Below are 14772 nucleotides of genomic sequence, written 5' to 3'. Positions count from 1 at the left end.
TTGAGAATTGCTATACAAATATACATGAATTGAACTGAATTGAACTGAATTGAATTGAATTGAATTGAATTGAATTGAATTGAAAACTCACTGGTTTGTCTTTTGCAGGTAAATCAGCTCTTCACTGGGCGGCTGCTGTTAATAATGTGGATGCTGCTGTCGTGCTGTTGAAGAATGGAGCTAATAAAGATCTGCAGAATAATAAGGTGGGTTCATGAAAAGACGGAAACATGCACAGTAATTTTACTGTGTTACATTATTATACTGACTAAAATGAAATAACTTCTGTTTGATTATATATTTATACATGTATTTATTCTGGGTCATGTGCTATATATATATATATATATATATATATATATATATATATATATATAATTTACATGATTGTTTTATTGTTATTTGGATTTGCGTCTTGTTCATTCTCATATATAAATGAGAGAATTTCCAATCAGTATTCTAATATAATTAAAGCTTTCTTTGGTTTTCATCATTTTTTAAATTTTCATTAATAATATTTTTATTTTATTAATACTTAGGTTTAGTTTTAGTTTGATACACATTTCTGTGTAAAATGTATAATTTATTTTGGTTTTGTGTTATTTTAAAAAATACATAGGTAATATTTTATTTAAAGTTTATTATTTTTAAATATTTTTTGTTAGTATATTATATATAGTAAAAGTTTTCATTTTAATTTTTCACTTTTTTATGAGCATTTTTATTGTTTTTTTTATTATTTTTGTATGAATTTTTGTTTTATTTAGTATAAAATTTAAACTTTAATTTTTTTCTGTTTTTTTGTATTTTTGTTTTGTAGTTTGTAATATTTTAAATGTTTTATTTAGTTTTAATTGTTTTTTATAATGAGTACATTTTTGGTTATATTGCTCACATTTTTGTTTTATTTTAAAAAAATTTTTTAATTTTATTATTTATTAAGTTCAAATTGTTCCCATTTTAATATTTATTTATAAATTTAATATTAGTTTTTTTTTTAGTATTACTTTATTTTTATTGAAAACCTTTTACATTTTTACAGTTTTGCTATATTCAACATAAAATAAGAAACAAATACAAAAGAATAAATAAATATAAAAAACACAACATTGGGAGTTTACATTGTTCCAGATTCAGTTCGTTCAACCGCAAACATTGCAGTGATCAATCCATTTCTTCCAATGGTTTAGAAATGTTTTAGAAATCTTTCATATTTCTTGTATAGTTTAGTTTTAGTTTTTAATCTGAGGTTCATATTTTATTGCTATAAAGAAAAAAATTAACGTCAATAACCTTTCTTTGTAGGAGGAAACACCTCTTTTCCTCGCTGCTCGTGAGGGAAGTTACGAAACGGCTAAAGTCCTCCTTGATCACTTGGCCAATCGGGATATTGCAGATCACCTGGACCAGCTGCCCCGGGACATCGCTCACGAGCGCATGCACCACGATATTGTGCGTCTGTTGGAGGAATATAACCTTGTCCGAAGCCCCCCGCTACCCTTATCACCCCCGCTCTGCTCCCCAAACACATACCTGGGCATCAAACCCAGCCCAGGAAACAACAACAACACGGCTAAGAAAACACGCAAACCCGGAGGAAAAGGTGTCGGAGGGAAGGACAGCGGGAAGGACATCAGAACCAAAAAGAAAAAGAGCGGAGATGGCAAAAACGGCGGGATTATGGAAGTGGGCGTCCTCTCGCCTGTTGATTCGCTGGAGTCTCCACACGGCTACCTATCAGACGTTGCGTCTCCGCCCATGATGACATCACCCTTCCAGCAGTCTCCGCCCATCAGTTTAAATCAGCTCCAGGGATTGGCCGACTCCCACATGGGTGGAGCTCTTCAGGGTTTAGGGAAGCCTTTTGACTCCGCCCCTCGTTTATCCCATCTGCCGGTGGCCAACAATGTGGGTGGACCTCAAGCAGGCGCTTGTGATTGGCTGCAAAGGGTGCAGCAGCAGCAGCAACAACAACAACAACAACAACAGCAGGCAGGCATGCTAATGCCTACAATGCTCTCTGCTACTAATATGCCACAAGTCATGGGCTATCCCACCATGCAAAGCAGCCATCTTGGTGCACCGTCACACATGATCGCCCATCAAAACATGGCGCCAATGCAGCACCAAAACATCTCGCATCACTTCCTCGGGGACCTCAGTGGGCTGGATCTTCAGTCAAGCTCAGGACACGCCCCCATTCAGACCATCCTACCGCAGGACAGCCAGCGCATGGCTCCGCCCATTTCTAGCACGCAGTTTCTGACTCCGCCTTCTCAGCATAGCTATTCTAACCCTATGGACAACACACCCAATCACCAGCAGGTCCCAGACCACCCGTTCCTCACGCCCTCCCCCGGGTCTCCCGACCAATGGTCCAGCTCATCTCCACATTCCAACTTGTCTGATTGGTCGGAAGGAATCTCGAGCCCGCCCACCAGTATGCAGATGAACCATATTCCAGAGGCCTTCAAGTAGGCGGAGCTTCGGCATAAAAAAAAAAAGCTAGACTGTTTATAATTACCACAAGAACTGTTTTTATGGACTGATTTTTTTTATTATTATTATTATTGTATGCTAAGAACCATTTTTATTGTTTTTTTGTATTTATTTATATGCGTTTGGACTACAGAAATACATTTCTTTTTAATTTATACTGTATTTTATTTCTATTTTAACCATATCCTGAAAATAATTCTTTAAAAAATTGTGATGCTGCCAGAGAATTTTTTGTTTGTTTGTTTTTTTTTTTAAAGTAAAATTTCAGTATTAATTAGATTTTATATGATCCTTTTTTACCAAACGGCTAGTTTTCTGAGACAAAAGAGTAGAGAAAGTCTTAATATTGTGCTGTTTATTGTATAGTGGATGTATTGACACACTCTGACTTGCCTCCGCACACATTTCTTTATTTTTGTGAAAGAGAGTCATTTATGATGAGTTTATGCTATGTTACCGAGTATTGTCTGTAGACACTGTTCTCACTTCACTAAGAGCCCAAATGTTTGTTTATTTCCCATGGTACCTTGCTTCAGGTGTTTTGGGAGCTTTTCATATGTAGCGTAGCGATCACTGTTATTTATTGCCTGCTGTAGACATGTTAGACATTTTTGAAGACATGTAGATGAGTGTGAGTGAGTGTGTGTGTGCGCGTGTGTGAGGGAGTGTGTGCAGTGTGATGACATCACCGGTGCTCATAATGGTGTGGCTGTACTGTACCTGTTATGTTTTATAAATGCAGATCAAATGTTCTACTGATGACATGAAAATGACTGATTGTAGTTTGTGGTTTAAAAAATGATGTTCAATGCTTTTGTAAAGAACATTTTCTTGACACAATAAAGGATTGTTACTTTTACTTTGTGTTGTCAGGACTAATTTATCCTAGAACTATACCAGGGGTGGCCAACCCTGTTCCTGGAGAGCCACCTTCCTGCAGATTTCAGCTGCTACCCATATCAAACACACCTGAAACAATTAATTAGGACCTGAACACCACGTGATAATTACAGGCAGGTGTGTTTGATATGGGTTGCAACTGAAATCTGCAGGAAGGTGGCTCTCCAGGAACAGGGTTGGCCACCCCTGAACTATACTATTACCTATACCAGTTGTGACCAATCCTGTTCCTGGAGATCTACCTTCCTGCAGATTTCAGTTGCAACCCATATCAAACACACCTGTCACTAATTATCAAGTGCTGTTCAGGTCCTAATTAATTGCTTCAGGTGTGTTTGATCAGGGTTGGAGCTGAACTCTACAGGAAGGTAGATAGATCCCCAGGAGCAGGGTTGAACACCCCTGCCCTATACAATACTACTATTATATCGTTTTGTCAACAGCCTCTAATGATGACTTCATTTATTGGAAAAGAAATATTGGGAAATAATATTTCTAATTGTATCATATACACTCACCGGCCACTTTATTAGGTATACCTGTGCAATCACATGGCAGCAACTCTGCATTTAGACATAGACATGGTCAAGAGGATCTGCTGCAGTTCAAACTGAGCATCAGAATGGGGACGAAAGGGGATTTAAGTGACTTTGATGGTGGCATGGTTCTTGGTGCTCGACGGGCTGGTCTAAGTATTTCAGAAACTGCCGATCTACTGGGATTTTCATGCACAACAACCTCTAGGGTTTGCAAAGAATGGTCTGAAAAAGAGAAAATATCCAGTGAACGGCAGTTCTGTGGGCACAAATGCCTTGTTGATGCCAGACGCAGAGGAGAATGGTCAGACTGGTTCCAGCTGATAGAAAGGTGACAGAAACTCAAATAAGCACTCGTTAAAACCAAGGTCTGCAGAAGAATATCTCTGGACACACAACACATCCAACCTTGAGGCAGATGGGCTACAGCAGCAGAAGACCACACGGCGTGCCACTCCTGACAGCTAAAAAAAGGGAAACTGAGGCTACAATTCACACAGTCTCACCAAAATTGGACAATAGAAGATTGGAGAAACGTTGCCTGCTCTGAGGAGTCTTTTTTTTTTTTGTTATTTTCACAATTCATTATGAAATAGTAGTCAAAATAGGACCAATGAGCTCATAAAAGTGACAAATTCTGGACCTTTGTAAGTGGGGGTGGGTTTTTTGGACTATCTGAACCCCAATCCCCACACACCCCCAACCCAATGTCATAAAGCGCAAATAATCTCAGACTGGTTTCTTGAACATGACAACGAGTTCACTGTATTCAAATGGCCTCCACAGTCAAGCAGATCTCAATCCAATAGAGCACCTTTGGGTTGTGGTGCAATGGGAGATTCGCATTATGGATGTGCAGCCGACAAATCTGCAGCAACTGTGTGATGCTATCATGTCAATATGGAGCAGAATCTCTGAGGAATATTTCCAGTACCCTGTTGAATCTATTCCATGAAGGCAGTTCTGAAGGCAAACAGGGTCCAACCTGGTTTCCTGACATTTTATCCTACCCATCAGATTATGCTACCAACATTGTATTTAAATGGTTCTGAGGTTCTGAGGTTAGGGATTAGGTAGGTTAGGGTGGTTTTACAGCTTCATATCAAACTACTCCACCTTAAAATTTACACTAGTAAAATCTAATAGGTAGCATATTGCGTCAATAAAATAGGCTCCCTACTTTTTGTATGGGGGTTGGACAATCTGACAAGGAAGGACAAATAGACAGAACAGTGGCACTAGTAAAGTGAGGCTAAAAATTTTTCATTTTTTTTTTAAAAAACATTATATTTTGCCAGTCCAAACTAGGTAGCAAAAGATTACAAAACATACAGTTTTTATTCAGTACATTAACCTGCACAGATGAATCGGTCACCTAAAGAATAACAATGTGTGCTGCATAATTACCATTATTGTTGGTCTTATATGGACTTTAACTGTCTTGAACTGATAATTTTACAAGTTTAGCTTTAGTACTGAAGTGTTTTTACCAGTTTTATTAGCTACAGTATATGGTTATTCGTTATAAACAACGTGAAAAAATGTAGTGTAATCATAAGTGCATTGTCTTTTATAGTTGTTTTTATTTAAATAACTCACAGATGTATTTCTATTAGTAAACTAGCGTTATTAGTGTGAAATAAATCTGTCAAGTCATCAATAAACCGGCGTCATCATCATTATTGATTATGTGACCTGTATCTGCAGGACGCTCCTGTACGCGCACGCGCATGCGCACTCTCCCTCCATGAGCTTGCATATATATATATCCATAGTGACAATACCAGAGACGGGCCACGGCGTCTCCCATGACAACCGCCGCCGGACAATGAACGAGCTCCCGGACGGAGGACCAAACACGAGCAAATATGGATTTCTGAAGCGGGACGTTTTTCCCAAAACGCGTTCATCTTTTTTTGACGTCGTAATCGCTGAATCTGTAGCGGCGCGTCATGTAGCGGAGGCCGACTGCGCTTCTGCTGGGCGGGGAGCGACGGAGAGCCGTTCGGGGGGAACATTCGCGCATCTTTAAAGCTGGATTGTGGATTTCAGGCGTGGATAAAGGTAAATTATCCGGTGCTAGCTTCGGCTAGGCGGCTCTAATGTCACCGGGTTTGGCTGACAGGTGCAGACAGATTATATTTCTGTGATAGTGATAGTAAAGCAGCTCCATTCATTCATAATCTCTCGTTTGCTGTGCAGACTGAACACACACACACACACACACGTACACGCATCGTGTTTAATTGGATTGTTTTGCTAATTTGTCGTTAACATTGGTTCGTCTTGAAGATCAGGCATTGTTTGGTCTGATACACACAGTCTGGATCAGGATCGGGATGTTGTTTGTCTGTCTGGGCCTGTTTTGATCTGCTTCCCAGCAATAATTTTTTTGTTTCTAAAAGATGTCTAAAAGATGTCTGATAGACGTCTAAACACAGTCGTCTTGGCTAAAACAAGGCGAAATCTGGGCTATCAGTGAAAATCTAATAGATGTATAAGAATAGGCAAAGTCATCTAGACTAGTCATCAAATAAACAGAAATAAATGACTAAGTTACACATATAAAGTCTGTCTATTTGACGACTAGTCTACTTTTAGGCTATTCTTAGATGTCTATTAGATTTGTACTGACAGCCCAAGTTTAGCCTTGTTTTAGCCAGACTGTCAACGTTTAGATGTCTTTTAGACGTCTATATTAAACACAAAATTGTTTGCTGGGTGTTGTAATTCACATTGTATGTTGTTTTTTAAATTACTATACTGTTTTAATACATTAAAGGCTGAGGTAAGACTGTGGTGATGTTAACTGTGGTACATCACATTCAAGTTTCACTTGTTGACAGTGAAATGTCTTACTATTGAAATATAATTTGATGTCAAATATGTGTTATGTTAAATAACTTAAAGGTCTTGGTGACACTAGGCATGGGCCGGTATAAGATTCTGACGGTATGATAACCTTGAATAATAATAACACGGTTCGACAGTATTATGATTACAGCTCTAACATGTATTCTTTTTAAATGCCTGTGTAAAAACAGGGTTTTACATCAAATTTAAGACTGTAAGACCATTATTAATGAAATTTCAAACTATCACAGGGCAAAATGCTTATAATTTTCTGTTATAACCTAGTGAATTTTTTTACTTGCTCAATTAAAATTAAAATTCAGTTATTTCTTAGTCACATATTTTAAATAATTTGTCAAAACAAGCAAACTCATATATATATTTTATTAGCACAACCTTTCTTTAAAAAAAGACAAAAAGCTATTATAAACTAAATTTATGCACAGCATGAATACATTTTTGTTTCCTAATGTTCAACAAAATATTTTCAGAATTCTAAGGTCCAAATCAAGGTTAATATATATTTTGAGGGTAACTACACCTTTAACTCCTATATTATTTTAAAATGCTATATATACAAAAAACTGTAATTTTTTGGTGTCAATTTATTTAATTAACACTCACAATGAAATATTAATCTGAAAGTCTGAAAATCAAACCAAAACAGAATGTTTCACAAACGCAATGTAGCATAAACAATATTAAATTAAAGACAATCAGAATGTTCCAAAGTTTTAAAAGCTATAATAAACAACCTCTGTGTTTTAATTTTTTCCCCCAACTTCTGTTTAATGGAGAGATTTTTTTTAGCACAGTTCTAAACATAATTTTTATAACTCATTTATAATATCTGATTTATTTTATCTTTACCATGATGGCAGTAAGTAATATATGACTAGATATTTTTCAAGATGTTCTATACAGCTTAAAGTGACATCTGAAAGCTTAACTAGGTTAATTAGGTTAACTAGGCAGGTTAGGGTAATTAAGCAAGGTATTGTATAACGCTGGTTGGTTCTGTAGAATATAAAAAAATATATATAGCTTAAAGTGTCTAATATTTTTGACCTTAAAATTGTGTTAAATTTTTTTTTTAAGAAATAAAACAAATAAGACTTCCTCTAGAAGAAAAAAATATATACATTACATTCTATATATATACATATAGACATGCTGTGGGAATGTCTTTGCTCTGTGAAACATCATTTAGGAAATATTTAAAAAGGAAAAAAATTCAAAAGGGAGCAAATAATTCTAATTCAACTGTATATATTGCAATATGAACACAATTACACCAATGACTTGAATAGCTTTATTTGAAGCAATTTGTTAATTTAGATTGATTCAAATGTTCAACAAGCAAGTATAAATTGAACAGAGCAAAGTTAAAAATGAAATAAACATTGTTTTATGGTTTTGTGGCTATTCTGTGTGCACAGTGGTACAGAAACCCAAAAAAATGTAAAATGATATGGTCTTTATATCATTAAAAAATTATTTTAATTTAAAGTTACAAACTACTTTTTTTGTGTCTACATTTAATTTTTTTATGTTGTTATATTAAAGCAGGAAAAGGCTTAATAAATGTATTGTTGTTGTTGTTGTTATTATTATTATTATTATTATTATTATTATTATTATTATTATTAATGCTGAAATTTAAATGGCAAACAAATACAGATAAATAAATAAACTATAATCCAGACTCAACATTGCACATCCTGCGGTGTGACTGTTGCAGCCCTAATATGTAGTAACATCTAAAACTGTTTGTGTGTTTTTAGGATGGATGTAGGAGCGCTTGCAGCTGGGGATGGTGGCCCGAGAAGAGCGGATTCGGTTGAGGGAGGGCTTGAAATCGCACCACTGGAAATGTACGACTCGGCCCGAGCAAAAATAGAAGCAAACCTCCGCTGGTTGTTCGCCAAAGCATATGGTGAAGGTAAGAGTGGCACCCTTGAACATACAATATACAGTTGAAGTCAGAATTGTTAGTCTTTTCCTCATACATTTCCCAAAGGATTTTTAACAGAGCAAGGAATTTTTCACAGTGTTTCCTATAATTATTTTTTCTTCTGGGGAAAGTCTTATTTGTTTTATTTCGGCTAGAATAAAAGCAGTTATTATTTAAAAAAAAAAACCTTTTTAAGGTCAAAATTATTAGCCCCTTTAAGCAGTATTTTTTCTGATTGTCTACAGAACAAACCATCATTGTACAATGACTTGCTTAATTACCTCAACTTACCTAATAATCCAATAAGTCTTTAAATGGCACTTTAAGCTGAATACTAGTATCTTAAAAATAATTGTAAAATATTATGTACTTTCATCATGGCAAAGATAAAATAACTCTAATAATTCAACTGTAGATGGGTTCTTTAAGTGAAGTTTATTTATTAACAAATTTCGAGAGGATCACGTGCTTATGATTGTTCACAGCTGTTCCAACTTTAGCTAATGACTGATTATCCTATCAGACGATCCTTAACTCACTATAAATAACCAGACTTTTCTCATCTCAATATCTTCGTCTTGAAGAAACCCCCCCACCCAACCCTACTTTCCCTCCTTTCAAACGGGCGTCACAGTGGCCAGCGATTAGCGCTGTTGCCTCACAGCAAGAATGCCCCTGGTTAAATTCCATTCCAAACCAGACGACATTTCTGTACGGAGTTTGCTCGTTCTCCCCATGGTCGCGTGGGTTTTCCCCGGGTCCTCCGGTTTCCTCCCACAGTTCAAAAACAAGCACTCTAAACAATTAATCCAAATACTTAAGCTAAACTCTGAGTACACCTTTCAGCATCCATATCTGACACTTAGCTACAAAAAGCAAGAAGGGGAGTCATCGAGATCTACCTGAGCTCAAACTCCCCTCTCGCCTTGCAACGGGAGGCCAGGGAGCCCAGGACTCAAGGATCTTATAAGCTCAGGGCTCTCTCCCGGGACAGCACGCCAAACTAGCTTTATAATCAATCATCAGCTAAGTATGAACTCTTGAAAGCAAAATAAAACCAGCATTCGGCAGGGCGCTGTGTTCTGGGCACAACACACTCTTGCTTTGGCCCCTGACATCTATTGCTTTAGATGCTGCCAGTGAGATGTGGTGACTGGCATGAGGAAAATAGTTTTAGAGTGCCAGATTGTGTGTGTCTGTGTGTGCGTGTGTAGATGATTAGTCAGCAGTTTTCTCAGTCCACACTGACCAGAAGAAAGCTTTAGAAAAGACCAGACATTCTCCCGGCGCTTTTGAGTTGAAATCGATGATTGTGATTAATGGATGAATTGAATCGAAAATCTGCAATTTAATCAAATCATATCACGAATATTCTGATAATCATATACAGTTGAAGTCCGAATTATTAGCCCTCCTGTATATTTTTTCCTCCCAATTTCTGTTTAACTTACAGAAAGATTTTCAAGATATTTCTAAACATAATGGTTTTCATAACTCATGTCATGTCTAATAACTGATTTCTTTTATCTTTGTCATGATGACAGTACATAATATTTCAACAATAATTATATTCAGCCTAAAGTGACATTAAAAGGTTCACAAAACACATTTTTTTAAACTGTTGACAGTTGTATTTGTGTCCCACACTGCTAAAAACACTATTAGGACACATATATTTCAATAAAAAGCGAAAATTGGTTGTTTTTGCGTTATTTCATGCAAATTCGTTCTTCTGGTTTAAAACAAATTTTTGAAGTTGCGTCACGGCCATGAGATCTTAGCGTGTATTCCAGCGTGCAGACTGGACGTCTGTATCTAGGAGTACCTTGTGACGTCTCTGAGTGTGCTGCATTAATTCATGAGAAAGACTTGGTTCAAACCAATCAGCGCACTCTATTGTGTATGCGGTGCCTCTTCATTAATATACATGATAGCTTCCAAGACTGTTTTTACCGGTTACAGTGTTCAGACGGCAGAGAGACGCCACGTTGTGTTGCCAAAACAAGCTCAAATGTTTTCTAAGTTAATAAAGTTTACCGTATGTTAATATCACTACAATATTATGGACTGAAAAATCCGCTGTAAATGTGACTCTCTGAGCGTAAACATGTAAGCACCACAATCAAACTATTACCGTCAAGGAGGATTTTCGGAGCATTTTGTGTTTTTTTTTTTCTCTCATTCGTCGTGCGGTACAACATTGCATGAAAACTACATGCTTCCAGCCATTGTGTGTGTGTGTGTGTGTGTGAATAAGTGTTTATGGGTGTTTCCCAGTACTGGGTTGCAGCTGGGAATCTGCTATGTAAAACATATGCTGGATAAGTTGGCGGTTCATTCCGCTGTGGCGACCCCTGATGAATAAAGGGGCTAATAAAACTAATAAATGAATGAAGCTGAATTTTGATTCAGCCAACAATAGGTTTAGTGGGAGTCCTACACCTTGTGAATACTTTCAAGACAATGTGTTCCTAAATACAAGTTCAAACATTGTTTAGAGACAATTTGATATCATGGTGGAAGGTTTATTTTGGAGACCCAAATGTACCCGCAATTCTAGAATCACTCATTATTATTTATGCAAGTTGCACACACACACACTGGATGTATGTTTGATAGGCAAGGAGGAAGGTGATGATGTGTAATACTCAAGCAGAGCATCTTGAGTCTAATCAGGGACAGAAATAACAGCGTCAGTGTTACATCACAAAGCCTTCAAACTGAATTAGCCATGTGTGACTGTAGGAGAGCACCGGTGTGTGCTGACTTTGGGTGGCATGCTGTGTTAATAATCCAGAGTAATGCTAAAAGAATTTTGGGGGGGGGCAGCACCGTGGGTTGCACACTCGCCTAACAGCAAGAACGTCGCTGGTTCAAGTCCCAGCTAGACCAGTTCGCATTTCTGTGTGGAGTTTGCATGTTATCCTTGTGTTTGCAGGGGTGTCCTCCGGGTGCTCTGGTTTCCCCCAAAGTCCAAACACATGCGCTATAGGTGAATCGAATAATCTAAATTGTCGTTAGTGTATGAGTGTGTGTGTGTATGGGTTTCCAAGTTCTGGGTTGCTGACAGAAGGGCATCCGCTGCGTAAAACTTATGCTGGAATAGCTGTTGGATTATTCCGCTGTGGCGACCTCTGAAATAGAGACTAAGCCAAAGAAAAATAAATGAATGAATGCATGAATAAATAGATATAATATACCGTATAGAACTTTATACAACAGTTCTGTCTGGTTCTTTAATCTGATTGGCTGATAGCCGTGCAATATTTTGCCAGTAACATCACACAAAGGCCTCTTCACCCTTCTCCTCTGTGTATTACTCCGCCCACATACAGCAAGCAACAAGCAGAGACGCTACAGTTTGACAAGTACCACTGTTGTTAGACAACCAAATGTACTTTTGAGGCTTTTTTAATTAAGAATGTAGCTGTCTAGATTGCAACTATGCAGTTTATTTGTAAGAATTGTGCCTATTTTAAAATATTATAATTTCTGAGAGCTCATCGGCAGCCAAAGACTGTTGACGTTGTCTATCCACAAGATGGCACTAGAACCGTATAATAAGCCCCTGCTCAATGTGATCTCTTGAGCACGAATAAAAAGCTGAAAAACGGAAGCGTCGCGGTTTTAAAGGTGGACCAGATAGAGTTAATAAGAAGCTGCAAATAAGAAGCTGGATTCAGCCTTGTTCCTCCTTATCGCAAACAAAACAGCTGGTAAGTTAGAGATTGCTCTGTTTTTTTCTAGGTTAATTATTCTGATATTGTAACGGTCGCTTAATGTTTGATATGCATTGTGTATAAACGTTCCCTTTAAGAGGACTTTTACTGTGGTTGTTTTACATTTTAGATGTAAGCACGCATTTATGGCAGCTCAGTTCAGTTCAGCGAGCTCTAAGGAGAAGAGTGTGATGGTCGCTCTACCGCAGTATAATTTTTTTATTTCAATAATGTAACATTTTATTTTGCGACAGATGTTTGAGTGTCTTTTTCTTTTCCTTTTGCCTACTCATTGTCGTTGACTGGCATGAATGTAGTCGACAGCATTTGGGAGAAACGCATAAAGGCCAGTATGAAGAGCGAAATAGTTTCTGTGTCCTCTTTTTATTCCTTAAAGTCTCCGGGTAAACGCTGGGACACCTGGCACCCGTCACAATATTGACGGCAACAGAAAAATGCTGTAGACTCTCTATAACAGCTCACGGTCAGCAGCTCAAGTCACGTGTGATTTTTCCGGCCGCGAAAACATCATTATATGAAGACAAAAATGACATTATTAGGTGAATTATACCTTACAAGTACATTATGTGACTCATTCAACATCATTTGGAGTTGTCAATGTCACTGAGCAATGTGTGTGAAACAATGAAAAGACTCGTGCAGCCGCCTTTTCTTCTCTCCTGAACTTGAAAATATGATTGACAGAATCGTTGAAATGCTGGATCAAGATCGTCTAGGGGTCGAATCGAGATCGCGATCTTTTAACGATTAATTGTGCAGCTCTTCATTACGCTATAGAGAATCATTGAAATATAGCTCTAAAGTCACATTGGTGAATTTGTATTGGCTGACGTCAGCTGCAGATGTGAATGAATGGCGGAAGAAAGTAGTTCCTAATACAAAAGGGTTTTAGACTCTCTGGGCTCTATTTTGACGGTCCATGTGCAGAGCGCAAAACGCTGGGCGCAAACGCTTTCAGGGCGTGTCAGGACACGTTTTTGTTAATTTAAGGACGGGAAATCTGCCTTGCGCTGCGGCGCATGTTCTAAAAGGGTTGAGTTTATTTTCTTAATGAGTTATAGGTGTGTTTTAAGAATAAACCAATTGGAGTCTCATCTCCCATTCCCTTTAAGAGTAAGCTGCGTCGCGCCAAGAGCGCATTCGCTATTTACGGGACGTAAAGTAAGTCTAAGTGGAAAAAATGAGCATTTCACAAGCAAACAGTTCACAGAAAACAGTTAAACAGAGCATCTACTGCGTGAGAATGAGAGATAATGGATCTACTTTCACTTTCGCTCTTGGATAGGGAAACCTTTACGCACAGACATCAATTAGTCTATAAATAAATAATTTTGTTTGTTAAGCGCAAATATTTGTTTCAAAACTATTTCTAAATTCAGTTCTAATTTCCAGCAAACAAATAAATGAATAATAATAACAAAATGTGCTCAAAAACCTGAGTTATATCCTAAAACACATGCTGTGCCCCATATGGTCTAAAACCTGCAGGTGAGCAAATCTAAGCTTGTTTTTAATAAAACAAATATAAATATGGATATATTAAATAATACTGCTAATAATAATAACATTATACAAAAGCAAAATGTTATGAATGAACTGAAAAAGCCTCCCGAGATGAAGAAGACATAAAAGCAGTGGTTTTTCATATTTATGTAGGCTAGAAAATAATATGTTTTGTAATATTTTAATCCTTTATATTTATATTCTATATCTATTCTTATTATATACTATATATATCCTTAATATTTACATTTTTTCATATGTAAAGGTATTTGCCTATTGCTCTCTTGTGCGTATTAAGCAGTGCGTAAGCGAGACGCAACTCTGCGCTGGAGTTTAGACCTGGTTAGTTTTGGTCTAATGAAAAATCTATTATAGATTCTCAAAATAGCAACGCGCCAGCCGTCCGCCTCAGAACGCCTTCCTTTTTAGACCAGAACTCCTATGGGCGCAAAAATGAGCGCTAATGCATTTGCTATTTAAACAGCGTAGCGCAACGCCTCAAAACGACTCTTGCGCCAAGCTGAAACTACCAAAAGACTACTGCTTTACTGTCGCCACGCCTTGCGCCACACTGCGCCGGGTGTATGATAGGGCCCTCTGTGTTTGATTTTCTTTTTTATGTACAAGATTGTGCGGTCAAACTGTTGTATAAATGCTATATATCACGCTGCCAACACACGCCTCCCATCAGTGCTGATATACAGCCATAGCACACTGCTACGAGTGTGATATTGCTCATTACTTTCATTTGAAATGATGCTTTGTCATTATTGCTTTAGATCCATAT

The 14772-nt window shown here is 37.4% G+C and overlaps 2 protein-coding genes across 3 annotated transcripts in view; both read left to right on the top strand.

Moving 5' to 3' along the window:
- notch1a (notch receptor 1a) overlaps positions 1–3358 on the top strand; it is a 72336-nt gene extending 68978 nt beyond the window's left edge. Inside the window, exons 12-13 of one of the 2 annotated variants that reach the window (XM_087299172.1) lie at positions 109–206; positions 1306–3358. In XM_087299172.1, coding sequence (XP_087155298.1) covers positions 109–206; positions 1306–2478 — 1271 coding nt within the window. In that variant the 3' untranslated portion in view covers positions 2479–3358. 2 annotated transcript variants of the gene reach the window in all.
- A 2330-nt stretch (positions 3359–5688) lies between these two features.
- Positions 5689–14772, top strand: part of camsap1a (calmodulin regulated spectrin-associated protein 1a) — a 47575-nt gene continuing 38491 nt past the window's right edge. The window contains 2 exon segments of the mRNA NM_001166255.1: positions 5689–5999; positions 8573–8730. Of these exon segments, the coding sequence (NP_001159727.1) occupies positions 8574–8730 (157 nt within the window). The 5' untranslated portion in view covers positions 5689–5999; position 8573.

Source organism: Danio rerio, chromosome 21, assembly GCF_052040795.2.
Source record: "Danio rerio strain M-AB ecotype USA chromosome 21, GRCz13ab, whole genome shotgun sequence".
NCBI lineage: Eukaryota > Metazoa > Chordata > Actinopteri > Cypriniformes > Danionidae > Danio > Danio rerio.
Note: the sequence above shows the minus strand (reverse complement) of the source record. Positions and strands in the feature narration are given on the sequence as shown.